This window comes from Melospiza melodia, chromosome 25, assembly GCF_035770615.1.
Source record: "Melospiza melodia melodia isolate bMelMel2 chromosome 25, bMelMel2.pri, whole genome shotgun sequence".
NCBI lineage: Eukaryota > Metazoa > Chordata > Aves > Passeriformes > Passerellidae > Melospiza > Melospiza melodia.
The window spans coordinates 10,860,546-10,886,483 of record NC_086218.1 but is presented as its reverse complement, the minus strand read 5'-3'; the positions used below and the strand labels follow the sequence as shown (position 1 = coordinate 10,886,483).

The 25,938-nt window shown below is 61.9% G+C and overlaps 2 protein-coding genes and 1 long non-coding RNA gene across 3 annotated transcripts in view; 2 read left to right on the top strand and 1 right to left on the bottom strand.

Moving 5' to 3' along the window:
* The window catches only part of ARHGEF2 (Rho/Rac guanine nucleotide exchange factor 2), a 23,589-nt gene extending 4,740 nt beyond the window's left edge, over window positions 1-18,849 (top strand). Inside the window, exons 2-21 of the mRNA XM_063176139.1 lie at window positions 5,161-5,311; window positions 7,773-7,840; window positions 7,941-8,007; window positions 8,601-8,715; window positions 9,486-9,595; window positions 9,676-9,822; window positions 10,674-10,950; window positions 11,086-11,197; window positions 11,814-11,931; window positions 12,625-12,882; window positions 13,749-13,825; window positions 13,910-14,079; window positions 14,251-14,318; window positions 15,029-15,217; window positions 15,999-16,118; window positions 16,231-16,295; window positions 16,405-16,620; window positions 17,210-17,620; window positions 18,242-18,428; window positions 18,513-18,849. Of these exons, the coding sequence (XP_063032209.1) occupies window positions 5,161-5,311; window positions 7,773-7,840; window positions 7,941-8,007; window positions 8,601-8,715; window positions 9,486-9,595; window positions 9,676-9,822; window positions 10,674-10,950; window positions 11,086-11,197; window positions 11,814-11,931; window positions 12,625-12,882; window positions 13,749-13,825; window positions 13,910-14,079; window positions 14,251-14,318; window positions 15,029-15,217; window positions 15,999-16,118; window positions 16,231-16,295; window positions 16,405-16,620; window positions 17,210-17,620; window positions 18,242-18,428; window positions 18,513-18,589 (3,003 nt within the window). The 3' untranslated portion in view covers window positions 18,590-18,849. The remainder of the gene's footprint in view (window positions 1-5,160; window positions 5,312-7,772; window positions 7,841-7,940; window positions 8,008-8,600; window positions 8,716-9,485; window positions 9,596-9,675; window positions 9,823-10,673; window positions 10,951-11,085; window positions 11,198-11,813; window positions 11,932-12,624; window positions 12,883-13,748; window positions 13,826-13,909; window positions 14,080-14,250; window positions 14,319-15,028; window positions 15,218-15,998; window positions 16,119-16,230; window positions 16,296-16,404; window positions 16,621-17,209; window positions 17,621-18,241; window positions 18,429-18,512) is intronic.
* On the bottom strand, window positions 18,800-21,627 carry LOC134429043 (uncharacterized). Its single transcript, XR_010030523.1, has 2 exons — window positions 21,365-21,627; window positions 18,800-18,962 (listed from the first exon to the last, which is right to left on the bottom strand). It is a non-coding gene; the product is annotated as an uncharacterized LOC134429043 (long non-coding RNA).
* On the top strand, window positions 19,271-25,938 carry ANKRD35 (ankyrin repeat domain 35). Its single transcript, XM_063176138.1, has 12 exons — window positions 19,271-19,353; window positions 21,123-21,253; window positions 21,335-21,423; window positions 21,758-21,822; window positions 22,368-22,425; window positions 22,516-22,586; window positions 22,663-22,769; window positions 23,333-23,511; window positions 23,620-24,836; window positions 25,507-25,596; window positions 25,684-25,749; window positions 25,842-25,938. The coding sequence occupies exons 1-12, from the start codon at window positions 19,315-19,317 to the stop codon at window positions 25,917-25,919; spliced, it is 2,190 nt and encodes a 729-aa protein (XP_063032208.1). The 5' UTR covers window positions 19,271-19,314; the 3' UTR covers window positions 25,920-25,938.

The window sequence follows — 25,938 nt, the reverse complement described above, 5'->3', positions numbered from 1 at the left end:
AGATCCCTGGGGATGATGGATTCAGATCCCTCGGGATTTCAGATTCAGATCCCTCGGGATGTTGGATTCTGACCCCCGGCACGTTGCGGTTCCGTGCCCCGAGCGGGGCTGAGTCCCGGCTCCGTTCCCTCGGGACCCGGTCCCGGCGGGGTGCGCGGTGCCGGTGCCGGTCCCGGGGGCGGACGCGGATCCCGAGGGGAGGCTCCGGGGCGCCGATCCCGGCCGGATCCCGGGAATCCCGGCTGGATCCCGGCCGGATCGCGGGGACCCCGCTCGAACAAAGGCCCCGCGGGCAGCACGAGGCCGGGGGGCGGCGCCACCCGCCCCCGGGAGGGCGGGACCGGCGGGGACCGGGCAGGGCCCGGGAGCACCGGGAGGGGACCGGGCAGGAGCCGGGGGAGCACCGGGAGGGGGCCGGGAGCGCTCCCTGGATTATGTCCCGTATCGAGTCGCTGTCGCGAGTCAGGAGCGATCGCGCCAAGGTGGGTCCCGGCAGCGCCGCCCCCCCCGAGCGGGGTCACCCCGCTTTCCCACCCCGTTTTAGGGTGGGGGGCTCTTCCCTCCCTGCTCCTGTTTGGGAGGGGTCCCCTCATCCCTCACCCAAACTTGGGGGGCTCTGCCCTGTCCCAGGCGGCCGCGGGGATTTTTTTGGGGGGTGATTTTGGGGTTTTTGGGGCGATTTGGGGTTTTTGGGGTGATGCTCGGGGTGTGTGTGTGTGGGGGGGGGTCCACACTTCGGGGGTCCCTATGGAAAAGGGGAGAGGGGGGTGAGGACCCCCCCAGCTGCTCCCCATTGTGCATCGGGGGGTGCTGCCTGCTGCAAGGACCCCCCCCCACCCCCAGCAGCTTCGGGGACCCCCACGTGTCCCCCCCTCCTCCCCAAACTTCTCCGCCGCCCCAAACTCGGCCCCGACTCTTCCTCATCCTCCTTTCCGCCCGAGCCCCGGGTGACGCGGGGATGAGGATGAGGATGAGGAAGAGGAAGTCGCCTTCCCCTCCTGCCGGGCGGGGCGGGGGGGGGAAGCAATTTTCAGGACCCCCACCCCAGTTTCTTGTTTCCCATGGAAACAAAGCCCGGCAGGGAGGGGGGTTCGGGGTGGGGAAACTGAGGCACGGCAGCGCGGCCGCCGCTCCGACCCCCGTGACCGGGGGGGTGCGGGGGGGGGACCGGGCATGTGGCAATGCCGGCGTGGCGAAACCGGGCGGGGGGGGGGCCCAAAGGGCTTTGTGTGCCCGGAGCGGGCATTTTGGGGGGGTTCGATGCTCTGTTCCCCCCCCTCACCTCAGTTTACCCCAAAATTTGGATTTTTTGGTGACCCCCCCTCCGCCCTGAGCGCTGTTGGATGCTCTGAGTTGTTCGGGCGGCAAAGGGGGGGGGGGGGGATTTGGGGGTGCCCCCACCCCGGAAAGGGTTTTGGGGGGGTTTTAGGGTGGTTTTGTGGAAGAGGGAAGTGGTTGTTGGTCCCTGTTCTTTTTTTTTTTTATTATTATTATTTATTATTATTTTTTTCGGGGTTTTTTCGGTTTAAAAAGTTTCGTCCGAGACGTTTTGGCCACACCCAGAGCCGGGGGGAATCGGGGGGGGACAAAACGACCCCAAAAAGCAGCGGGACCCCCCCAGTCCCCACTGGGAGGGGAAATTTGGGGACACCCCCCCCCCCGCGGTTTTTTGGGGATCCCCACCTGCATTTTGGGGGGGGGGGGTTCCCAGATCTCCCCTAAATCCGGGGGGGTCCAGTGTGGAGGGGGAAAATTTGGGGGTTCAGGGGGTCTGGGGGGGTCACCCGGTGGTTTATTTGGGGAGGGGGATCTGCTGAGATCCCCCCCGTGTTTCCCACCCGGACCCAGCGGGGTCTTTGTTGCCTCGGCCGTGGCTTTGTTCGGCGCGGGGGCTGTCCCCAAAAACGGGGGGGATGTCCCCAAAAACGGGGGGAATGTCCCCAAAAACGGGGGGGATGTCCCCAAAACGGGGGGGAATGTCCCCAAAAACGGGGGGAATGTCCCCAAAAACGGGGGGGATGTCCCCAAAAACGGGGAGAATGTCCCCAAAACCGGGGGGGATGTCCCCAAAAACGGGGGGAATGTCCCAAAACGGGGCGGATGTCCCCAAAACTGGGCGGATGTCCCCAAAAACGGGGAGAATGTCCCCAAAAACGGGGGGGATGTCCCAAAACGGGGCGGATGTCCCCAAAAACGGGGAGAATGTCCCCAAAAACGGGGGGATGTCCCCAAAAACGGGGAGAATGTCCCCAAAAACGGGGGGGGTGTCCCCAAAAAAAGGGGAGGAGACCGTCCTCAAAAATGAGGAATTTACCCCCAAAAAGGAGAAGCTCGACCTCCTCTGTTTTGGGGTTCGTCTCCGTCCAATCCCGCTGGGTTTCGGGGTGCGGGCTCCCCCATCCCAGCCGGTTTTAGGGGGGGTCTGCGAGCGCCCCAAAGCTCCCCCCGGGCTCCGCGCGGAGTTTTTGGGGCCGGAACAGGAACCCGAAAAGCGCCGGTTTTATTTAAAGCACCGAAACTTCCTCCGCCCCCAGCTCGGGGGGGGGTTCGGCAGCGCGGGGACCCCAAAATTCCCCGCTCGGAGCAGCCGCGTGTCCCCGCAGCGCGGTTCCTGCAGGTTTTGGGGTTCGGGGGGGCTTTTTTGGGTTTTTTTTTTGATTTTTTGGGGTGCAACCTCTTCCCCTTCCCACCCCCGGGGTTTTTAGGAGGGTGGTCCGAGACCCCCCCAAATTTACAGAAGGGGGGATGCGGGTTCTCTGTATCCTCCCAGGGTGATTTTGGGGTTTTTTTTTGGGTTGTGATCCCCAATTTTTCCTGAGGGTTTCGGTTCGGGGGGGGGTCCCGGGGCGGGCAGGAAGCGGCGGCGGCGGCTCCCGCCTTTGTCTGGCGCGGTTCGGTTTCCTCCTCTGGCCGGGGGGGCCCGAAATGGGGAGGAAAACACGGAAATGGGTGAGGAGAAAAGCGGGGAAAGAGGGGGGAAAAGTCGGGGGGAAAAAGAAGAAAAACGGTAAAAAAAAATAAATAGAGATGTAAAAAAAGTGGCGGGGAAATACAGGAGAAAAAAGGAAAACAAGATTAAAAAAAAAAAGGGGGGAATTAACAGGGGGAAAGATGGGGAAATCAGCTAGAAAGAAAAATGCTGTAAAAAGGGGGATATAGAGATAAAAAAGGAAAAAACGGTAAAAAAGGGGGAAGGTGGGGAAAAGGAATGATAAAAAAAAGGAAAGAAAATCGGGGTGGAAAAGGAAAGAAAAGCAGAAAGATAAAGGAAAGAAAGTGAAGGGAAGGAAAGGAAAAAAAAGGGGGGGAAAGGGTGAAAAGAATAAAGGGAAAGGAAAGGAAAAAAGCAAAAAGGAAAAGAAAGGCAAGCAAATAAAGGGAAGAGGGGAACAAAAATATAAAGAAAAAAGAAAAGAACAAAAAGAGGGAGGAAAAGCGAAGCAAAGCAAACAAAACCGGCGGAGCAGAGGCAGAATCAAAGGCGGACAAACAGGCGGGCGGGAACAATCGCGCTCGGGGCGGATGTCGCGGCCGGAGCCTCGGGGGGGTCCGGGATGTGCTGCTGCTCCTGCGCCCCGTTCCCGGCCGAGGGGGAGCCGGAGGGACCCCCGCAGGGTGAGACCCCCCCGGGACCCCCGCCCGGGCCGGGGGACACGGGGGGACACGGGGGGTCCCGGCTGCGGGGTCTCATTGGGGGTCACTGCCGAGCTGAGGGGTCCCAGAGGTGCCCGTGGGGTCCCAGAGGTGCCCGTGGGGTCCCACTTTTGATCCGGGGGGTCCCAAAGGTGCCCGTGGGGTCCCTGTCCTGTCCCGTGGGGTCCCAAAGGTGCCCGTGGGGTCCCAGAGGTGCCTGAGGGGGTCTCTGTCCCAATCCGAGGGGTCCCAAAGGTGTCCGTGGGGTCCCCCTCCTATCCGTGGGGTCCCTCTCCTGCCCCATGGGGTCCCACAGCTGATCTGAGGGGTCCCAAAGGTGCCCGAGGGGTCCCAAAGATGCCCATGGGGTCCCTCTCCTGATTCCTGGGGTCCCAAAGGTGCCCGTGGGGTCCCAAAGGTGCCAGAGGTGTCCCACTCCTGTCCATGGGGTCCCTGTCCCAGTCCAAGGGGTCCCAAAGGTGACAATGTCGTCCCAAAGGTGCCCGTGGGGTCCCACTCCTGCCCACGGGGTCCCAAAGGTGCCGTGGGGTCCCAAAGGTGCCGTGGGGTCCCTCTCCTGATTCCTGGGGTCCCAAAGGTGCCCATGGGTCCCAAAGGTGCCCGTGGGGTCCCAGAGGTGCCCGTGGGGTCCCAGAGGTGCCCGTGGGGTCCCACTCCTGCCCATGGGGTCCCCCCTGTTCTCTCCCCCTCCAGCCCCCCCCGGGGGTCCCTCAGCCCCCTCCCCACCCCCAGACTGGGGGTCGGCAGCAGGGACAGGCCCGGGACCCCCACTCGGGCTGGGGGAGCAGGGCCGGGGGGGTCCCGAGGCGCTTTTGGGGGGGGGGGGCTGCCCGTTGGCACCCGCCGGTGCCAGGCACGGCCGGGGCCGCGGGGGTGCCCAAGGGGGGGGGGGTGGGGGGGGCACAAAGGCCTCTCTGTGCCCGCGGGGGGGGCACGGGGGGGGTCCGAGGCTGTAAAAAGGGGGGGGGGGGTGGCACCGACTCGCTCCCCTTTTCCATACGGGGAAAAAACCCCAAATGGACCCCCACAAATGGACCCCCCCCAAACCCCAAAACCCCAAAACCACCCCGGTGTGGGGCAGGGGGGGGAAGGGGGGTTCAGCTGCTCCCCCACTTTTCTTTGGGGGGTGCCGGGCTATAAATAGATAGCGGGGGGCGCCGCAGGGGCAGCGTCACCCCCGGCTGCGCCCCCGCAGCCCGTCCCCATTGGGGCTGGCACCGGGGGGCGGGCGGGATGGCGGCACCGGCAGAGCCTCCGGTTACCGTGGAAACGGCGAAACCGGCGATGCAGGGGAGCGGCGGCGAGCGGCGGCAGCGGGCCGGGCTCTCCCCGTGCTCCGGCGAAGCCCCGGGCGGCACCACCGGGGAGCGGCGGGCGGCCATGAGCCGTGTGCCCCGGGCACCGGGAGCGGCACCGGGAGCGGCACCGGGAGCGGCACCGGGAGCGGCACCGGCAGGGCGGCCCCGGTGCCGCAGCCCCGTCAGGCGCCCGGTGCCGCTGTCGCAGGGCAAGGACAAGGAGAGGATGAAGGAGGGCAAGGAGAAGGACGCCCGCTACACCAACGGGCACCTCTTCACCACCATCTCCGTGTCGGGCATGACCATGTGCTTCGCCTGCAACAAGAGCATCACGGCCAAGGAAGCGCTCGTGTGCCCCAGTGAGTGCCAGGGGGTATGGCAGGGAGGGAAATGCCAGCTGGAGGGGCCCAAAAAGGGCTACCAGGGGGGAAATGCCAGCTGGAGGTGCCCAAAAATGGATGCCAGGGGGGAAATGCCAGCTGGAGGTGCCCAAAAGGGGCTGCCAGGGGGGAAATGCCAGCTGGAGGTGCCCAAAAATGGATGCCAGGGGGGAAATGCCAGCTGGAGGTGCCCAAAAAGGGATGCCAGGGGGGAAATGCCAGCTGAAGGTGCCCAAAAGGGGCTGCCAGGGGGGGTTTGCCAAGGGAGATTTGCAGGAGGGGATGTGGCAGGGGAGGGTTGGCATGGTGGCATGGCTGGGGTGGCTTTGGCAGGGTGGATTTGGTAGGGTGGCATTGCTGGGGTGGCATTGCCGGGGTGGATTTGCTGGGGTGGCTTTGGCAGGGTGGCATTCTGGGGTGGCATTGCTGGGGTGGATTTGCCGGGGTGGATTTGGTGGGGTGGCATCGCCGGGGTGGCATTGCTGGGGTGGCATTGCCGGGGTGGATTTGATGGGGTGGCTTTGCCAGGGCAAAATTGTCACAGTGGCTTTGCCAGGGCAGAATTTCTGGGGTGGCATTGCCACGGTGGCTTTGCCAGGGTGAATTTGGTGGGGTGGCTTTGCCAGGCTGGCATTGCTGGGGTGGCTTTGCCAGGGCAGAATCGCTGGGGTGGCATTGCCACAGTGGCTTTGCTGCAATGGCTTTTTCAGGGTGGCATTGCCAGGGTGGCATTGCCATGGTGGCTTTGCCAGGGTGGATTTGCCAGGGTTGATTTGATGGGGTGGCTTTGCCAGGTTGGCTTTTTCCAGGGCAGAATTGCCAGGGTGGCACCACTGCAGTGGCATTGCCAGGGTGGCATTTCCAGAGTGGAGTTGCAGGGTGGCATTGCTGGGGTGGCTTTACTGCAGTGGCTTTGCCAGGGTGGCATTGCCAGGTTGGCATTTCCAGAGTGGCATTGCCGGGGTAGCTTTGCCGCAGTGGATTTTTTTGGGACGGCACTTCTGGGGTATCTTTTCCATCACGGCTTTGCCAGGGTGGCATTGCCAAGGCAGAATTACCAGGGTGGCTTTGCCAGGGTGGATTTGGTGGGGTGGCTTTTGCAGCTTGGCTTTGCCAGGGCAGAAATGCCAGGGTGGCTTTGCCAGGATGAAATTTCCGGGGTGGTTTTGCTGCAGTGGCTTTGCCAGGCTGGAATTGCTGGGATGGATTTGCCAGGATGGATTTGCTGGGGTGGAATTGCCAGGATGGATTTTCTGGGGTGGCTTTCTTGCGGTGGCTTTGCCAGGGTGGCATCTCTGTGCTGGCATGCCCAGGGTGGCATTGCCGCAGTGTGGAGTTGCCAGGGTGGCTTTTCCTGGGTGGCTTTGCCGCAGTGGTTTTTTTTTTCTCAGGAGGCTTTTTTTGGGATGACTTTTTTTGGGGTGGCTTTGCTGGGCGGAATTGCTGGGGTGGCTTTGCAGATTGGATTTGCCGCAGTGCCTTGGCCAGGGCGGCTTTTTTGGAATGATTTCATTCGGGGTGGCCTTTGGCAGCGTGGCATTTTTGGGGTGGCTTTGCCAGGTTGACTATTCCATGGTGGCATTTTTGAGGTGGCATTTTTGGGCGGCTTTGCCAGGTTGACTATGCCATGGTGGCATTTTTGGGGCGACATTTTTGGTGTGGCTTTGCCAGGATGACTTTTTTGGGGTGGCTTTTTCAGGTTGACTGTGCCATGGTGGCTTTTTTTGGGGTGGCTTTTTTGGGGTGGCTTTGCAGGATGACTCTGCCATGGTGGCATTTTGGGGTGGCTTTGCCAGGATGACTCTGCCATGGTGGCATTTTTGGGGTGACTTTTTTGGGGTGGCTTTTTTGATGTGGCCTCACCAGGACGACTGTGCCAAGGTGGCTTTTTTGGATGGCTTTTTGAGGGTGGCCTCGCCAGAGTGGTTGTGCCATGATGGATTTTTTGGGGTGGCTTTTTTGAGGTGTCTTCACCAGGACGACTGTGCCACGGTGGCTTTTTTTTGCTGTGCTCACCAGGATAGCTGTGTCAAGGTGGTTTTTTTTGGGATATCGTTTTTGGGGTGGCCTTGCCACGGTGGCTTTTCCTAAGATGCCATTTCTGGGGTGGCTTTGCCGCATGGGCACCGCAGTGCCCGTTCCCAGAGCCCCCATTCCTGCCCGGTTTGCTGCCTGGAGCAGGAGATGCTTCTTCTCCATTTCTCCATGTCTCCATTTCTCCACCCTGGCACACCCCAGCTCCCTGGCGCTGGTGGCCCCGCTCTGGCGCGGTGCCCTCAGGCCGGGCAGCTGCTCCGTGGCAGCTGCAGCTCCGTGCGCTCCTCACCCACCCTCATTCCCACCACATCTGCTGCCGTCGCTCTGCCCTGCCGGCAGCCGGGGGAGGAGGGGTGCCAGGAGGGTCCCCGTGGCCTCTTTGTCACCTCTCGGTGTCCCCCAGCCTGCAACGTCACCATCCACAACCGCTGCAAGGACACGCTGCCCAACTGCACCAAGGTGAAGCAGAAGGTGAGCGCGGGGGAGCCGTGGAGGAGGGGACACGGGGGAGGTGGCGCTGGGGACACGCGAGGACAGTGACGAGGACAGTGACGCTTCCGCTCCCCCGCAGCAGCAGAAGGCGGCGCTGCTGAAGAACAGCTCAGCGCTGCAGTCGGTGTCCTGCGCAACAAGAGTGAGTGGGGGGAGCTCTCCTTTCCTTTTTCCTTTCCTTTCTCTTTCCTTTCCTTTCCTTTCCTTTCCTTCTTTCCTTTTCCTTTCCTTTCCTTTCCTTTCCTTTTCCTTTCCTTTCCTTTCCTTTCCTTTCCTTTCCTTTCCTTTCCTTTCCTTTCCTTCTTTCCTTTCCTTTCCTTTCCTTTTCCTTTCCTTTCCTTTCCTTTCCTTTCCTTTCCTTTCCTTTCCTTTCCTTTCCTTTCCTTTCCTTTCCTTTCCTTTCCTTTCCTTTCTTTCCTTTCCTTTCCTTTCCTTTCCTTTCCTTTCCTTTCCTTTCCTTTCCTTTCCTTTCCTTTCCTTTCCTTTCCTTTCCTTTCCTTTCCTTTCCCCCTTTCCCTCTTTTCCTCTCCCTTTTCCTTCTCATTTTCCCCTTTTCCTTCCCTTTTTCCTTTCCCCTTTCCTTCTCCTTTTCTCTTTCCCATTTCCTTCTCCTTTTCTTTTTCCCCTTTCCCCTTTTTGCTTTCCCCTTTCCTCTTTCCCCTTTCCCCTTTCCTTTTTTCCCCCTTTTTCCCTTTTCCCTCCCGTCCCCCATGTCCCTGCCCACCCCGGTGGGTGACAGGCCCCAACTCTGCCATCTACCCCTCGGAGAGTTTCCGCCAGACGCTGCTGGGGCCGCGCCGCGGCCGCCCCTCGCTGTCCCTGTCCAAGAGCGTCTCCACCACCAACATCTCGGGGTAAGGACGGGTGGCAGGGGGGGTCTGGGGGTGTCCCCAGTGTCCCCAACGTGTCCCACCCCCTCTCCAGGACGTTCAACAATGACTTTTTTTTGGGGGGGCGGAATTGCTGGGGTGGCTTTGCCAGATTGGATTTGCCGCAGTGGCTTTGCCATGGTGGCTTTTATGGGGTGGATTTTTGGGGTGGCCTTGCCAGGACGACTGTGCCATGGTGGCTTTTTGGGGCGGCTTTTTTGGGGTGGCATTTTTGGGACAGCCTTACCATAGTGACTGTGCCATGGTGGCTTTTTTGGGGTGGCTTTTTTGGGGTGGCCTTGCCAGGACAACTCTGCCATGGTGGCTTTTTGGGACAGCTTTTTTGGGGTGGCCTTGCCAGGACAACTCTGCCATGGTGGCTTTTTGGAACAGCTTTTTTGGGGTGGCCTTGCCAGGATGACTGTGCCATGGTGGATTTTTTGGGATGGGATGGGATGGGATGGCTTTTTTGGGATGACTTTTTGGGCTGGCCTTAGCAGGGTGACTCTGCCATCGTGGCTTTTTTGGGGTGGCTTTTTTGGGGTGGCTTTTTTAGGATGGGTTTTTGGGGTGGCTTTTTTGGGATGGCTTTTTTGGGGTGGCTTTTTTGGGGTGGCTTTTTTGGGGTGGCTTTTTTGGGATGGGTTTTTGGGGTGGCTTTTCTGGGGTGGATTTTTGGGGTGGCTTTTTTGGGGTGGCTTTTTTGGGGTGGCTTTTCCCCGTCATGTCCCCATCATGTCCCACCCCCTCTCCAGGAATTTCAACGATGACTCTCCCCTGGGCATCCGGCGGATCCTGTCCCAGTCCACGGATTCCCTCAACATGCGCAACCGGACGCTCTCGGTGGAGTCGTTGATCGACGAAGGTGGGGACAGCGCTGGGGACAGCGTGAGGGCACGGGGGAGGGACACGGGGCCTCCACGTCCCCCCTGATGTCACCTGCAGGCCCTGACGTCATCCTGAGCCAGCTGCTGAGCGATCTGGAGGCGGACGGGAAGGAGTTTGAGGCGGATTCCTGGAGCCTGGCGGTGGATAACAGCTTCCTGCAGCAGCACCGCATGGACGTCATGAAGCGGCAGGACGTCATCTACGGTGAGGGGACAGAGGGACGGGGACACGGGGACAGGGGTGGGACACGGGTGTGGGGAATGTGAGCATGGGAAAGGGATACAGGGGTGGGGATGCAGAGAGGGGGACATGGGGACCGGGGACAAAGGAAGAGGTTGGAGGAGCAGGAATGGGGACAAAGGGACAGGACAGAGGGTATGGGGACAGGGACAGCACCCTGGGGACAGGGAGGCGGGAATGGGGACACAGGTCTAGGCTGGGTGGCTGTCCCTGGGGTCCTGCTCCCTCTGTGCTGCTGTTGGGGTGCTGTCCCTGTCCCTGGGGTGCTGTCCTTGTCCCCAGGGGTGGATCCTTGTCCCCGGGGCTGTGTTCCTGTCCCTGGGGTACTGTCACTGTCCCCAAGGGTTCTGTCCCTGTCTGCAAGGGTTCTGTCCCCATGGTGTGTCCCTGTCCCTGGGGCTGTGTCCCTGTCCCTGTGGCATGTCCCCGGGGGTGTGTCCCTGTCCCCAAGGGTTCTGTCCCTGTCCCCGAGGGTTCTGTCCCCATGGTGTGTCCCTGTCCCTGGGGCTGTGTCCCTGTCCCTGTGGCATGTCCCCGGGGGTGTGTCCCTGTCCCCAAGGGTTCTGTCCCTGTCCCCGAGGGTTCTGTCCCCATGGTGTGTCCCTGTCCCTGGGGCTGTGTCCCTATCCTCATGGGTTCTGTCCCTGTACCTGGGGGCTGTGTCCCTGTCCTGGGGCCGTGTCCCTGTCCCCGTGGCGTGTCCCTGTCCCCGTGGCGTGTCCCTGTCCCCGTGGCCATGTCCCTGTCCCCATGGCTGTGTCCCTGTCCCCATGGCCGTGTCCCTGTGCCCTGGTGACCCCGCCGTGCCCCCGCAGAGCTGATGCAGACGGAGCTGCACCACGTGCGGACGCTGAAGATCATGGGCGCCCTGTTCCGCAGGGCCATGCTGGAGGAGCTGCAGCTGGACCCCGGCACCGTCCAGCGCATCTTCCCCTGCCTGGACGAGCTCAGCCACATCCACGAGCGCTTCCTGGCCCAGCTCCTGGAGCGGCGCCGGGAGTCGCTGGCCCAGGACAGCAACAAGAACTTCGTCATCGACCGCCTCGGTGACATCCTCGTCACCCAGGTGGGCGGAAAATGGGGATCTGGGGGGTGGGATGCAGGGAGATGAGGGTTTGGGGCGCTGGGAGGCGGTGAATGGGTTAGCGGGGTGCTTTGGGGATGGTGGAGGGGACGCCCTCAGCTGATGTCCCCTCGTTGTTCCCGCTGCCAAGTTCTCGGCCCCAGCGCGGAGCAGCTGCGCAAAGCCTACGCCGAGTTCTGCAGCAAGCACACCAAGGCGCTCAAGGAGTACAAGGACCTGCTGGCCCGGGACAAACGCTTCCAGCAGTTCATCAGGGTGGGCTCCCTGGGGACCCCCGGGCTGGGGAGTGGGGTCTGCATCTTCTGGGGGACCCCTGGGATGGGGAGCAGGGTCTGCATCCCCCCAGGATGGGAGCTGGGGTCTCCATCCTCTGCGTGGCCCCTGGGCTGGGGAGCAGGGTCTGCATCCTCTGGGGAACCCCCGGGATGGGGAGCAGGGTCTGCAACCCCCAGGATTGAAGCTGGGGTCTGCATCCTCTGGGGAACCCCCGGGATGGGGAGCAGGGTCTGCAACCCCCAGGATAGGGTTTGGGGTCTCCGTCCTCTGGGGAACCCCCGGCCTGGGAGCAGGGTCTGCATCCCCCTGGGATGGGAGTTGGGGTCTCCATCCTCTGGGGGACTCCCGGGATGGGGTTTGGGATCTCCATCCTCTGGAGGACCCCTGGGGTGGGGATTGGGGTCTCCATCCCCCAGCACCTTCCAGTGGAAAACCCTTCTCCCAACTCCTTGCCTCAGTTTCCCCGACTCGTGTCCTTCCCTCCCTGAGCTCCGGGGGTCTCTGCTTCGTGGGAAGGGGGGTAACTGATGGAGGGGGGTCCCTGCTGATGGGGGTCTCTGCTTTCGGGGGTCCCTGCTGACGCTGTGCCCCCCAGCGGGTGACGCGCTCCCCTCTGCTGCGCCGCCACGGCGTCCCCGAGTGCATCCTGCTGGTGACGCAGCGCATCACCAAGTACCCGGTGCTCATCGAGCGCATCCTCAAGAATTCCAAAGGTACCTGGGAGGGGCTGGGACCCACCTGGGGCTGGAATTCCATGATGTCAGGAGACCCAGGACATCCCTCTGGCTGTCCTGAGCAGCCCAGACCCCTACCAGGGGACTCAGAGACCCTGGCACAGAGCCCAAAATGCCCCTGTGGGTTTGATTATGACCCGTGGAGCAAATCACCAACCTTGCATGAAGATCTGCAAGCCACAACTGTTTAAGTAGAATATTAGTGAGGTTATCACAGGGTGGAAAAGTAGATTTTAGGGTTTTTGGTATGGGGGTTCAAGAGGCAAGATGGAGGGAACTGGGTGTGTCCAGCCTTTCTCCTTCTCCTTCTTCTTCTTCTTGGCCTCCACCTTCTGCTGTGATGGTGGCACTTACAGATTGGTTTAGAGTAGAAGCTCACTAACATAGGTGATAGGTATTGGGAAGTAATTATAAATATTGTACACAAAGTTTTTAGTATAAAGATAACACCACTCAGAGTGCCTGGACTGTCTTGCTGAGGTGACCTCGGCAGGGCAGGAGAAAATTTTTTATAGACAAGATAAAGATATAGATTCTCTCTTGAGACCGAGAAATGAGGAGCCCTGACTCCTCCTTCAAGCACCAAGCTGGGGAAAAGAGACTTTGGAACTTTTCTCGGGGTGGCTCTGAGCAGCCAAAGATCCAACACCATCTTCCCTCCCCTTGTCGCAGACAACGAGGGCGACTGCGCGGACCTGTCGCGGGCGCTGCGCCTGGTGAAGGAGCTGCTGTCGGCCGTGGACGAGGAGGTGCACGCCTGGGAGCTCCGCGGGCGCCTCTGGGACGTGTTCCGGCGCGTGGATCCCCGCGCCAAGGTGCCGCTGTGCTGGGACAGCCGGCCCGGCGCCTTCGGCAGGGACGAGCTGCTCCGCAGGAAGCTGGTGCACAGCGGGGGCATGCTCTGGAAAACGGCGGCCGGGCGCTTCAAAGGTGGGAGAATTTGGGGGGAAAAATGGGACCGGGGGATGTGCGGGGAATGGGGATGCGCGTGGAGGAGGAGGATGGCGGAGCTGCTCTCGCCATGGCTGGATTTGGGGTCAGCCCTGGGATTTGCGGGGTGAACCCTCCACTCACCCCAACTCTTCCCTGTGGAATTTTTCCTCGCTCGGGGCCACCAAATGTGGGAATGTTCCTCACTCGGGGTCGCTAATTGTGGTGTTCAGAGGGGTCCCAGGACGAAGGAAGGGATGAGAATCTTGGCTCCATGTTTCAGAACCCTATTCTTATAGTATGGCTTTAATATATCCTTTTGTTTTAATATAATATATATTATATTAAAACGTATTGTTATATATTATATTAAACAAAATCTATTATATTATATATTATGTTATATTATGTTATATTATATTATATTATATTATATTATATTATATTATATTATATTATATTATATTATATTATATTATATTATATTATATTATATTATATTATATTATATTATATTATATTATATTACATTACATTACATTATATTACATTATATTATATTATATATCAAAAGGATATATTAAAACGATACTAAAAGAGCAGAAAAAAGGATTTAATCAGAAAGGAATAGAAAGGAATGGAATTATGATAAAATCTTGTGACTCTCAGAGAGTCTGACACAGCTGGACTGTGATTAACCATTAATTAGAAACAACCACATGAGACCAATCAAAGATGCACCTGTTGTATCCCACAGCAGCAGATAACCATTATTTACATTTCGTTCCTGAGGCCCCTCAGCTTCTCAGGAGAAAAAAATCCTAGCAAGAAGATTTTTCATAAAATCTGTCTGTGACCCATCCCAGATGTCCTGGTGCTGCTGATGACGGACGTGCTGGTGTTCCTGCAAGAGAAGGACCAGAAATACACCTTCCCCATGCTGGTGAGCCGCCCCCCTCCTCACCCCGACCCTCACTGGGCTCTCCGGAGCACCATTCCCCGCTCCCAACGCTCCCCAACCCCTCAGGACAAGCCTGCTGTCATCTCCCTGCAAAACCTGATCGTGAGGGACATCGCCAACCAGGAGAAGGGCATGTTCCTGATCAGCGCGGCGCCGCCCGAGATGTACGAGGTGCACGCGGCCTCGCGGGACGACCGCAACCACTGGATGAAGGTCATCCAGCAGGCTGTCAGCCTGTGAGTGTCCCCTGGGAACTGCCCCGGGATGTCTGGGAGTCGCCGGGGGTCCCACGGGTGCAGGGTGGGTGGTGGTGGGTGTGGGGTGTGGAGGAAAAAAGGGGGTGGGTGTGGGGTGATGGGGTTGGGGGGTTCTGGTTCTGATCGCCCTCCCCATCCCGGCTCTCCCAGCTGTCCAAGCCGTCAGGATTTTCCCCTGATTGAGACGGAGACTGAGGCGTCCTTGAGGAAGCTGAAAGGTGGGGGCTCATCCCTGTTTGTTCATCCCATCCCTTCCCTTCCCGTCCATCTCATTGACCCCATCCCATTGATCCTGTCCCATGGATCCCATTCCATCCCATTGATCCCATTGATCCCCTCCCATTAATCCCATCCCATCCCATTGATCCCGTCCCATCCTATCCCATCCTATTGGTCACATCTCATTGATCCCATTGATCCCACCCTATCCCATCCCATCAATCCCACTGATCCCATTGATACCAAGCCATCCCACTGATCCCACCCCATCCCATCCCATGGATCCCATCCCATCTCATTGATCGCATCCCATTGATCCCATTGATCCCATCCCATCCCATCAATCTCATCCCATCCTATTAATCCTGTCCCGTTGATCCCATTGATCCCATCCCATCCCACTGATTCCGTTGATCCCATCCCACTGATGCCACCGCATCCCATCCTATGCATCCCATCCCACTGATGCCATTGGTGTCATAGATCCCAGCCCACTGATCCCATCCATCCCATCCCATCCCATTCCATCCCATCCCATCCATCCCATCCATCCCATCCCATCCCATCCACTCCATTGGTCCCATCAATCCCATCCCATCAATCCCATCCCATCCCATCCCATCCCACTCCATTGATCCCATCAATCCCATCCCACGGCTCCCGCCCCAGTTAACCCCCGCTGACCCCAATCCCCTCTTCCCCCGCACAGAGCGGATGGAGCAGCAGGACCGGCAGATCGCGGCGCTGCTGGAGGACAAGGTTGGCATCTTTGCCGACATGCTGGCGCTGGGCAGCGGCTGCTCCGAGCCCCCCGCGGCCCCCCGGGGCACCCCCTTCCCTGGGGACCCTGCCCGGGGCCCCCGCGGGGACGTTCTGCTGCACGACGCCATCCGGGAAGGTAGGCGGCGTTCTGGAACCTTCTTTGAGTCGTTTTAATACGTTTTTGGACATTTGTAACGTGTTTAAAAAACTTAGTTACTTTTGGAGGCATAAAAAGTAATAGAGTGGGGTTTTTTTTCCCCTTTTTCCCCATTTCCCCCTTTTCCCGGCTTTGTTCTCTTCCCATTCCCATCTTTCTCCTCATTGTCACCTGTTCCCTCTTGCCCTATTCCTCCTTTTTCCCCCCTTTTCCCCCACACCCTTCTTTTCCCCCTTTCCCCTGCTTTGTCCCCTTCCCCCCTTTCTTCTCATTGCCCCCTATTCCCCCTTTTTTTCCCCTTTTTCCTCCCTTTTCCCCCCTTTCCCCTTTTTTGTTGTAGTGTCGGAAATAAAAACATTAAATAATAAATAAAAGGCGAAATATTAAACAGAGAAAATTGAGTTAGGTGTTACACTAACAGGTGTTTTTGTTTTCAGTAAAACACTTTATAAAAGTGGTTTGTTTCTTTGTTTACTCCTTTTTCTGGTTAATTGCTTTGGAGGGACTTTTTGGGTTTTGTCTAATTAGCTGGTTTTAAGATTAAGGTGCAATTCTTTAGGTTTATGAGGTGGCTTTTTTCACCTAATCAAAGAGAGAAACTTCCAGGCTTCTTTCCTTTTGAAGAGGACAAAAAATCATTTTGTCACTCCCTCAACGAAAAGCAGCTCTGGGATGGGGTGGGAAGGACAAGTGTGGGATGGAAACTTCTGGATGCTCCAGGATGGGGAAACTGAGGCAGGGCTCCACCTTTCCCCCACAGTGGAGTGCCTGAAGGAGATTTTCACGGGATGCAGCCGGGACCGGGACCAGAACCAGAACCAGAACCAGAACCAGAACAACCCCCCTGAGGCCGAGAGCTGCCCCAGCCCCAGCGCCAGCAGTAAGGGGGGGACACGGGGAGGGGTTCCTGGGTTGGGGGGACACAGGGGGGGGTTCCTGGGTTGGGGGGACCCCCGGGACCCCCTTGGGGCTCACCCAACCCTCCCCTGCAGACGGTGACTCCGGCAGCATCAACGGCTCCTTGGAATTCCGGGCGGATCCGGACGCCGGGCAGCGGGTGAGTTGGGGAGGGGGCTCAAGGGGGCACAGCTGGGGGGCACAGGGGGACATTTGGGGACCCCCAGCCCACACTGGGACCCTCGGTGTCACCCCGCTCTCTTCCACAGGACGGGAATGGGAACCAGGTCCCGCCGAGGGGATCGCAGGAGGTGAGCAAAGGGTTTTGGGGTGTTGGGGTTTTGGGGTTGTGCTCACCCCATGGTGCCTCAGCGGGTCCCCCCGATGTGGCACTCGGGGTCACCTCCCCTCTCCCCAAATCCTGTCCCCTGCAGGAGATCAACCAGCGCCTGGTGAACCTGTACGGGCTCCTGCTGCGGCTGCAGGTGGGACAGGGGGACACGAGGGGGGGACAGGGGGGAGCCCTGCCCAGATCCATCCTGCTCCCACATCCATCCTGCTCCCACATCCATCCTGCTCCCACATCCACGCCCTGTCCTCTTTCTCCCCCTTTGTCCCCTTCCTATTCCAATCCTTTTCCTCATTGCCCCCTGTTTCCTATTACCCCTTTTCCCCCTTTTTTCCCCTTCCCCCCCCTTTTTTCCCCCCTTTTCCCCCATTCCCCTTTTTCCCCTTTGCTCTCTTTTGTCCCCTTCCCATTCTCCTCTTTCGCCTCATTTCCCCTTGTTCCCTCTTACCCTATTCTCCCTTTTATTCCCCCTTTTTCCCCATTCTCCCCTTTTCCCCCTCATTTCCCCCATTTTTCCCCTTTTCCCCCCCTTTTTTTCTCCCTTTTTTTCTCCCTTTTCCCCCTCCTTTTTCCCTCTCCTTTTTTCTCCCTTTTTATCCCCCTTTTTTCCCCCTCCTTTTTCCGCCTTTTCCCCCCCTTCTTTTTCCCCTTTTTTTCCCCCCACTTTCCTGCCCCTTTTTCCCCCTTTTCCCCTGTCCTTTCCCCTGACCTCTCCGTGCCCCCAGGTGCACCTGACGCACCAGGAGGTGCTGCTGGAGCTGCAGCTGCCGGAGGGGCTGCAGCGGCCGCGGCCCCGCCGGGGCTCTCAGCCGGCCGTGCCGGTAACGGTGACGGGAGCGGCGGAACCGGGCGCCGGGGCGGAGCTGGCGCTGCTGCAGCGGCAGCACGGGCTGGTGCAGGAGGAGCTGAGCCGCTGCCGCCAGCTGTGCCAGGAGCGGGCGCAGGAGGCGGCGGCGCTCGAGTCGCGCCTGCGGGACAGCGAACGGGAGCGCTCCCGGTTGGAACGGGAGCTGCAGGAGGCGCGGGGGGCACCGGCGGCGGCGGCGGCGGCGCCGCGGGGACGGAGGGCGGCGGAGCCTCGGCGGAGGAGCCTCCCGGCGGGGGATGCGCTGTACCTGAGCTTCACCCCGCCGCAGGTGAGCGCGGGGGCACCGGGGGCACCGGAGGGACTGGGGGAACAGGAGGGATTGCGGGTATCGGGGGTACCGCAGGGATTGAGGGCACCGGGGGGACCAGGGGCACCAGAGGGAGTGAGGACACTGAGGGCGCCAGACGGACTGGGGGCACCGGAGGGAGTGGGAGCATCGAGGGCACCGAGGGCACTGGAGGGACCGAGGGCACCAGAGGGAGCGAGGGCACTGAGGGCATCAGATGGACTGGGGGCACCGGAGGGAGTGGGAGCATCGAGGGCACTGTAGGGTCCAGGGGCACCAGGGGCACTGGAGGGAGTGGGGGCACCGGGGGCACCAGAGGTACCGGGGGCACTGAGGGACCGAGGGCACCGGGCACACTGGAGGGAGCGGGGACACCAAGGGCACCGAGGGCACCAGAGGGAGCAGGGGGCACCGAGGGCACTGGGGGGACCGGAGGGAGCAGGGGCGCCAGAGGGACCGGGGGCACCGAGGGCACCAAGGACACCAGAGGGACCGGGGGCACCGGGGATGGGCAGAGCCCGGGGGGTCTCTGTGAGTTCTGTCCGGCCGCACCCCCCCCGCTCTGGGTGACCCCCCCGCTCCGTTCCCCCCTTCCCCCCGCAGCTGAGCCTCGCCAGCCCCCCCGCCGCCGTCCCGTTCCACGGCCCCGCCTTCCCCGGCTCCCGGGACGAGCTGGAATTCCGCGGCACCGACCCCGAGCGGCTGCGGGAGGGCGAGGACACCCTGGACGTGCTCCTGGAGGACGAGGGGGGCTTGGGGGGTCGCCGCTCCCCCCCCGCCAGCCCCCGAGGTGGGTCTCTGTTTTTTTTTGAGGGGGGTAAATCCCACCTCGGTGTCCCCGTTTTTATTTTGTTAACCCGGAGTTTTTCCGTAGATTTCCTGAGGATGCAGGATATTCCCGAGGAGGTGGAGAACAGCCAGGAGCTGAAGGAGGGCGACGGGGACAGTTAGGGACCCCCGCAGCGCCCCCAGCACCCCACGATTCCCCCCCAGGACGCGCCGGGGGCTGGATGCAGCTGTGGGGAGCCTTGGGAAAAGCGGGATGGGGACGCTGCTATGCCCACGGGAGCCTTATGGGAATTTTGGGGGGCGGGGGGGGTCCTGTCGCCCCCTCCCCTACTCCAACCCGGGGGGGACGGGGGTGACAGCGTGTCCCTCCTCTTCCCGCTGGGATTTATTTATTTATTTGGATGTTTTGGGGTGCGGGAGGCGGGGGGGGCACGGACACCTCCCGTTCCTGGGTCAGCGGTGACAGTGACCCCCCCCCGGTATCGGGGGGCTGCCCGAGGGTGGGGCGGGGAGGGACGGGGTCCCCGCGGATTAACTGTAAAAACAAAGGATAAAAGAAATGAAAAAATATTAAAACAAAAAAATTTGGAAAGTGGTGAAAATGGAGTTTGGAGCTAAAATGAAGAGGGGGGGCTGGGGGCTCAGTCGCTGGGGGGGGTTCAGCCGGGGGGTCTGGGCCGGGTTTGGGGCGCACCCGCAGGGCGGGGCCGTTCCCGGGGCGGTGCCGAACCCGCCGGGCCGGTGCGGGACCGGGCGCGGAGCGGGCGGGGCGGGCGGAGGACGCGGCCCCGGAGCGGCGGCTCCCGGGGGTCCCGCAGCCGGGAGGGGTCGGGGGGCCGGGAACGGAGGGGAGGGGTCCGGGAGATCCCGGGGCGGGGGTCCCGGCCATGAAGAGGATGTTCTCCTGCTCCAGCTCGCAAGTGACGGTGAGTCCCGGCGGGGAACGGGGGGCCCGCGCCGGCTGCCATCCCAATCCCGGTGCCAGTCCCGGTGCCAGCTGCCATCCCAGCCCCGGTGCCAGCTCTGATCCCAATCCCGGTGCCAGCTCTGATCCCAGCCCCGATGCTGCCTCAGTCCCGACCCCAATCCAGCTCCGGCGATCCCAATCCCAGCCCAAATCCTGGTCCTGATCCTCGCTGTAATCCCTGTCCCATCCCAGCCCCAAATCCCAGTCCCAGTTCTGATTCTGGTCCCGATGCCCCGCTGCAATCCCAGCCCCATTCCCAGCTTCCATCCCAGTTCAAGCCCAATGCCAGCCCCAATCCTGACCCCAATCCTGCCCCATTGCCTTGCCCATTTGCAGCTCCCGCAGCCCATCCCAGTCCCGGTTCCCGTTCTGAGATCCCGGTCCCGGTTCCCGTTCTCAGACCCCGGTGCCGGTGCCGGTGCCGCCCCTCCCGGTGCCACGCTGCAGCCCAGCCCAGCTCGGTGGCACTCGCCAAACCAGCCGGGCGGGCACAGGCCGGGACACGCTCCGGCCTCTCCGCCCCCTCCCGGCTCCGCGGGGATCCCGGATCCCGCACCGAGCCCCGCGGGGTGGGGAAACTGAGGCAGGAGAGGCGGGGGGGGGGGGGGGGACCCGCACATGGGGGGTCCTGTCTTGGGATGGGGTTTGGGGTCCTGTCCTGGATTTGGGGTCCTGTCCTGGCTTTGGGGTCCTGTCCTGGCTTTGGGGTGCTGTCCTGGATTTGGGGTCCTATCGTGGATTTGGGGTCCTGTCCTGGGGTTTGGGGTCCTGTTCTGGCTTTGGGGTCCTGTCCTGGATTTGGGGTCCTGTCTTGGGATGGGGTTTGGGGTCCTGTCGTGGGTTTGGGGTCCTGTCCTGGGGTTTGGGGTCTTGTCCTGGATTTGGGGTCCTGTCCTGGATTTGGGGTCCTGTCCTGGGGTTTGGGGTCCTGTCCCGGGGTTTGGGGTCCTGTCCTGGATTTGGGGTCCTGTCCTGGGGTTTGGGGTCCTGTCCTGGGGTTTGGGGTCTTGTCCTGGATTTGGGGTCCTGTCCTGGGGTTTGGGGTCCTGTCCTGGGGTTTGGGGTCCTGTCCTGGGGTTTGGGGTCCTGTCCTGGATTTGGGGTCCTGTCCTGGCTTTGGGGTCCTGTCCTGGATTTGGGGTCCTGTCTTGGGATGGGGTTTGGGGTCCTGTCGTGGGTTTGGGGTCCTGTCCTGGGGTTTGGGGTCTTGTCCTGGATTTGGGGTCCTGTCCTGGATTTGGGGTCCTGTCCTGGGGTTTGGGGTCCTGTCCCGGGGTTTGGGGTCCTGTCCTGGATTTGGGGTCCTGTCCTGGGGTTTGGGGTCCTGTCCTGGATTTGGGGTCCTGTCCTGGCTTTGGGGTGCTGTCCTGGCTTTGGGGTCCTGTCCTGGGGTTTGGGGTCCTGTCCTGGATTTGGGGTCCTGTCCTGGGGTTTGGGGTCCTGTCCTGGGGTTTGGGGACCTATCGTGGGTTTGGGGTCCTGTCCTGGGGTTTGGGGTCCTGTCCTGGGGTTTGGGGTCCTGTCCTGGCTTTGGGGTCCTGTCCCGGGGTTTGGGGTCCTGTCCTGGCTTTGGGGTCCTGTCCTGGGTTTGGGGTGCTGTCCTGGATTTGGGGTCCTGTCCCGGGGTTTGGGGTCTTGTCCTGGGGTTTGTGGTCCTGTCCTGAGGTTTGGGGTGCTGTCCTGGCTTTGGGGTCCTGTCCTGGATTTGGGGTCCCCCCTCCCCAGCAGATGGAGAGCTGGACGCGGCAGGACCAGAAGCTCCTGGAGGCGGTGACACGAGGGGACGTGGCCCGCGTGGCCGCCCTGGCCGCCCGCAAGGCCGCCCGCCCCGCCAAGCTCAACGCCAGGGGACAATCCGCGTATGTCACCGCCGGGGGGACACGGGCAGGGGCCCGGGACGGGGGGACACGCCGGTCACGGGCGCTTGTCACCTCCCCCAGGCTCCACCTGGCCGCGGCCGGGGGTCTCACCGAGTGCCTGACGCTGCTGCTGGAGCACGGGGCTCCCGTCAATGAGAGCAACGATGACGGTGGGTGGGGACACCTTGGGGACATCCAGGCGGCTCCCTGTGTCACCTCTGGAGAAGGCCAGAGCTGTCCCTCAAGGGAGGGACCCTGGCGAGTGTCCCCTGATGGAGGAGGTGTCCCCTGGGGGTGTCCCTTAGGGGATCAGGTGTCCCCAGGAGTGTCCCTCGATGGAGAGGGTGTCCCTTAGGGGATCAGGTGTCCCCAGGAGTGTCCCCTGATGGAGGGGAGTGTCCCTTAGGGGATCAGGTGTCCCCAGGAGTGTCCCCTGATGGAGAGGGTGTCCCTTAGGGGATCAGGTGTCCCCAGGAGTGTCCCCAGCCCGTCGTGTCCCCACAGGCAGCACCGCCCTGCACTTGGCCACCATCGCCTGCCAGCCCCAGTGTGTGAAGGTGCTGCTGCAGGTACAGGGATGGGAATGGGGTGGGAATGGGATGGGATGGGAATGGGAATGGGAATGGGATGGAGCTGGGGGTGAAATCAGGGATGGAGACCAGGATAGAGACAGGGATAAGGACACGGATTGGGGATGCAGAGGAGGATGAGGATGGGGATGGGGATGGAGACAAGGACAGGGAATAAGGACAGGGACGAGGATGGGAACAGGGCTGGGATGGGGTGCCCAGTGCCATTCCCATTCCTACTCCCATTCCCAATCCCATTCCCATTCCCATTTCATTCCCATTCCTATTCCCATTTCCATTCCCATTCCCATCCCCATTCCCAATTCCCATTTCCAATCCCATCCCATTCCCACTCCCATTCCCATTCCCAATTCCCAATCCCAATCCCAATCCCAATCCCAATTCCCAATCCCATTCCCATCCCCATTCCCAATTCCCATTTCCAATCCCATCCCATTCCCACTCCCATTCCCATCCCCATTTCCCATTCCCATTCCCATCCCATTCCCATTCCCAACCCCATCCCATTCCCGCTGTCCCCCCAGCACGGAGCCAACGAGCGCCACGTGGACGGGCAGAACCGGACTCCGCTGCACTGGGCCGGTGAGGGGGGGGACACGGGGACACCCCGGGATTTGGGGGACGCAGGAGGGGTCCCCCAGAGTCCCTGCAGTGACCCCGTCCCCCCCACAGCCTCCTCGGGCTGCGCCTCCAGCGTCCTCCTGCTCTGCGACCGCGAGGCCCCGCTGGACGCGCCCGACGCCGTGAGTGGGGACAGGGGCACGGCAGGGGGTGGCAGGGGACAGCGAGGGCTGCTGGTCACCCCACGTGTCCCCCCAGCACGGCCAGACCCCCCTGATGCTGGCAGCACAGGGGAACCACGTGGCTGTGTGTGCCCAGCTCCTGCGGCGTGGGGCCGAGCCTGGGCTGGCCGACAGGGATGGCAGGTGGGTGACTGGGGACACTGGGGACACTGGGGACATCGCTCTGTGGTGTCACCAATGCGGGGAAAGGATGGGAGTCACCTGTGCCACTGTGTCATGGTGCCATTGCAGGCTGCCCCTGTGCCACCCTCTGCCATTGCTCACTGTTCCCGTGTCCCTCGGTGTCACATCCCCCTGTCCCTCCGTGTCACATCCCCTGTCCCTCCATGTCACATCCCCATGTCCCTCCATGTCACATCCCCTGTCCCTCGGTGTCACATCCCCATGTCCCTTGGTGTCACATCCCCTGTCCCTCAGTGTCACATCCCCGTGTCCCTCGGTGTCACATCCCCGTGTCCCTCGGTGTCACATCCCCATGTCCCTTGGTGTCACATCCCCGTGTCCCTCCATGTCACATCCCCTGTCCCTCGGTGTCACATCCCTGTGTCCCTCCGTGTCACATCCCCTGTCCCTCGGTGTCACATCCCTCTGTCCCTTGGTGTCACATCCCCGTGTCCCTCCATGTCACATCCCCGTGTCCCTCCGTGTCACATCCCCTGTCCCTCGGTGTCACCTCCCCGGCTCAGGACAGCACTGGAGCTGGCCCTGGCTCACGGCGGCCTGGAAGTGGCCGAGCTGCTGCAGGGCCACAAGGGGGACAAGGACACCGGGAATGTCACCGGGAATGTCACCGGGAATGTCACCGTCACCGGGAATGTCACCGGGGAGGCCCCGAGCTGGGCTCTCCAGAAGGTCCCCAGGACAGGTGAGACCTCCTGGATCTCCCTCCCCCCAAAAAAGGAAAAAACTGGGGGGAAATGGGAAAAAATGGAGAAGAATCGGGAAAACGGGATTGTGTTGTTCCCTCCTGCAGAGAACGGCGCTGGACAGGTGGGAATCCAGGGCGAGGAGGAGGAGGAGGAGGAAGAGGAGCAGCGGGACGGACGCGCTGCCCGGCGGCTGCGGGAGGAGCTGGCGAGGAAGACTCTGGAATGCCGGAGGATGGAGGAAGCTGCCGAGGGCGTCCGGCGGCGGCTGCGGGAGCTCGTGCGGCTCCTGCCGGGACGGGAGGAAGATGAGGATGAGGATGAGGAGGATGAGGAGGATGACGGCGCCTGCCTGGAGCTCCTGGCCCGGCGCGTGGCGGAGCTGAGGAAGAGGACGAGGGATGAAGAGTGGGGCGGAGGAGGAGGACACGGCAGCTCCGAGGCTCCGGCGCTGATCCCGTTCCTGGCCTGGCTGGGGGAGGAGTGCTCCAAAATGCGGGAAGCCAAGGCCGGAGCCTTCTCCCGGAGCCGGGAGCTGCGCCGGGAATCCGAGCGCTCCCTGCGGGCCTGGGAGCAGCTGGCGGCCGGGCTGGAGCAGGCGCTGGAGCAGCAGGACCAGATCCACGCCAGGATGCTCCAGGGATCCCGAATCCTCCTGGAAAGGCTCCGCCGGTGCTCGGTGAACGGCACGGAGGCGGCTCCGGGCGGGAAGCGCCGGGGGGAGATGCCGGGGGAGGGCGGGGGGATGGAGAAGGAGCTGCTGGAGCTGCGGGAGGGGAACGGGAAGCTCCTGGTGGAGCTGGCGCGGCTGGGCCGGGAGCGGGAGCGGCTGCAGCGGGAGCTGCGGGAGCTGCGGGAGGATCCCGGGAAGCGGGACGAGGCGTGGCGGCTCCGCCGGGAGCTGCGGGCGCTGCGGGACGGGCTCGGGGCGCGGGTGCGGGAGGCGGGCGGCGACACCGGCACCGGGATCCTCCGGGACCTGCACCGGCGGCTGGACGCGCTGGTGCGCTCGCAGCACGAGGCCCTGCAGCTCGTCACGGAGATGGAGGCGGGAGAGGCCGGAGAGAGCCCCGGGAGCGACGGGGCGGAACCGGGAGAAGCGGGAGAGGCGCGGGGCGCGGAGCGCGGCGCCGCCGGGGTCCCGCCGGGCTCGGAGGCGGAGCGGTGGCGGGAGGCGGCGGCGGCGGCCGAGGAGAGGGCGGCCGGGCGGGAGCGGGAGCTGCGGGAGCTGCGGGGCACGGCGGAGGGGCTGGAGCGCAGCGTGGCGGCGCTGCGGGAGCGCGCGGGGCGGCTGGAGCGCGCCTGCCGCGACAAGGACGGGAAGGTGAGCGACGGGACGGGGACGGGGACGGGGACGGGGACGGGGACGGGGACGGGGACGGGGACGGGGACGGGGACGGGGATGGGGACGGGACCTTCCCAGCACCAGTTCCGTTCCCATTCCCGTCATCATCGTCCTGCCATCCTTGTCCCCATCGCTGACCCCTTCCCGTCTTCTTCCTATATCCATCCCCATGTCCCTCCTATACCCATCCCATCATCATCATCATCATCATCCCTTTCCCACCGTTGTTCCCATCATCATCTGCAGCCCCATCCCTTTGATCCCATCCCACTGATCCCATTGATCCCATCCCATCCCATTGATCCCATTGATCCCATTGATCCCATTGATCCCATCCCATCCCATCCCATCCCATCCCATCCCATCCCATCCCATCCCGTCCCATCCCATCCCATCCCATTGATCCCATCCCATCCCATCCCATCCCATCCCATCCCATCCCATCCCATTGATCCCATCCCATCCCATCCCATCCCATCCCATCCCATCCCATCCCCATCCTTTTCCCCCTCCCAGCCCCATTTAGGGGGACCTCAGGAGGAACTGAGAAGGCCTTTGGGGGTTGGCAGGGACCAAGGGGGCTCTGGGGGGCACTGAGAGCAACCACCCCCCCCAGCCCCCCAATTCTGCCCCAACTTTGCCCCCCCAGCTGAAGCAGCTGCTGGTGGAGACGGAGAAACTCTCGGCCGAGGTGCTGGGGCTGCGGGGCAGGAGCGCCCGGCTCCAGCTGCAGCTGGAGGTGAGGACAGCGCCCGGTGTCACACCGTGTCACCCTCTGTCACCTCCCGTCACCCCGAGTCACCCAGTGCCACCCTGTGCCCGCCAGGTCCAGCAGAAGCAGCACCGGGACACCGTGGCCGTGTACCGGAGCCACCTCCTGCAGGCTGCCCAGGTGGGAGCCCCCGGCCCTGCCCGGGGTCTCTGGGGGGTGGGGACACAGTTTTGGGTGGGATTCTGGTAAAATCCACATTCCTTCCTCTGCAGGGATTCATGGACGAGGGCGTGCACGCCGCGCTGCTGCGGATCCTGCGGGCCGAGGCGGGAGCGGGGCTGTGGCATTAAACCGGGAAATTGTGACACA

Bases quoted from the DNA above. Each gene is read 5' to 3' on its own strand.
- ANKRD35 (XM_063176138.1), top strand. From the start codon at position 19,315: ATGAAGAGGATGTTCTCCTGCTCCAGCTCGCAAGTGACG. The intron at 22,426-22,515 runs GTGAGGGGGGGG...TCCCCCCCACAG, and splicing joins GACTCCGCTGCACTGGGCCG to CCTCCTCGGGCTGCGCCTCC. The intron at 23,512-23,619 runs GTGAGACCTCCT...TCCCTCCTGCAG, and splicing joins CCAGAAGGTCCCCAGGACAG to AGAACGGCGCTGGACAGGTG.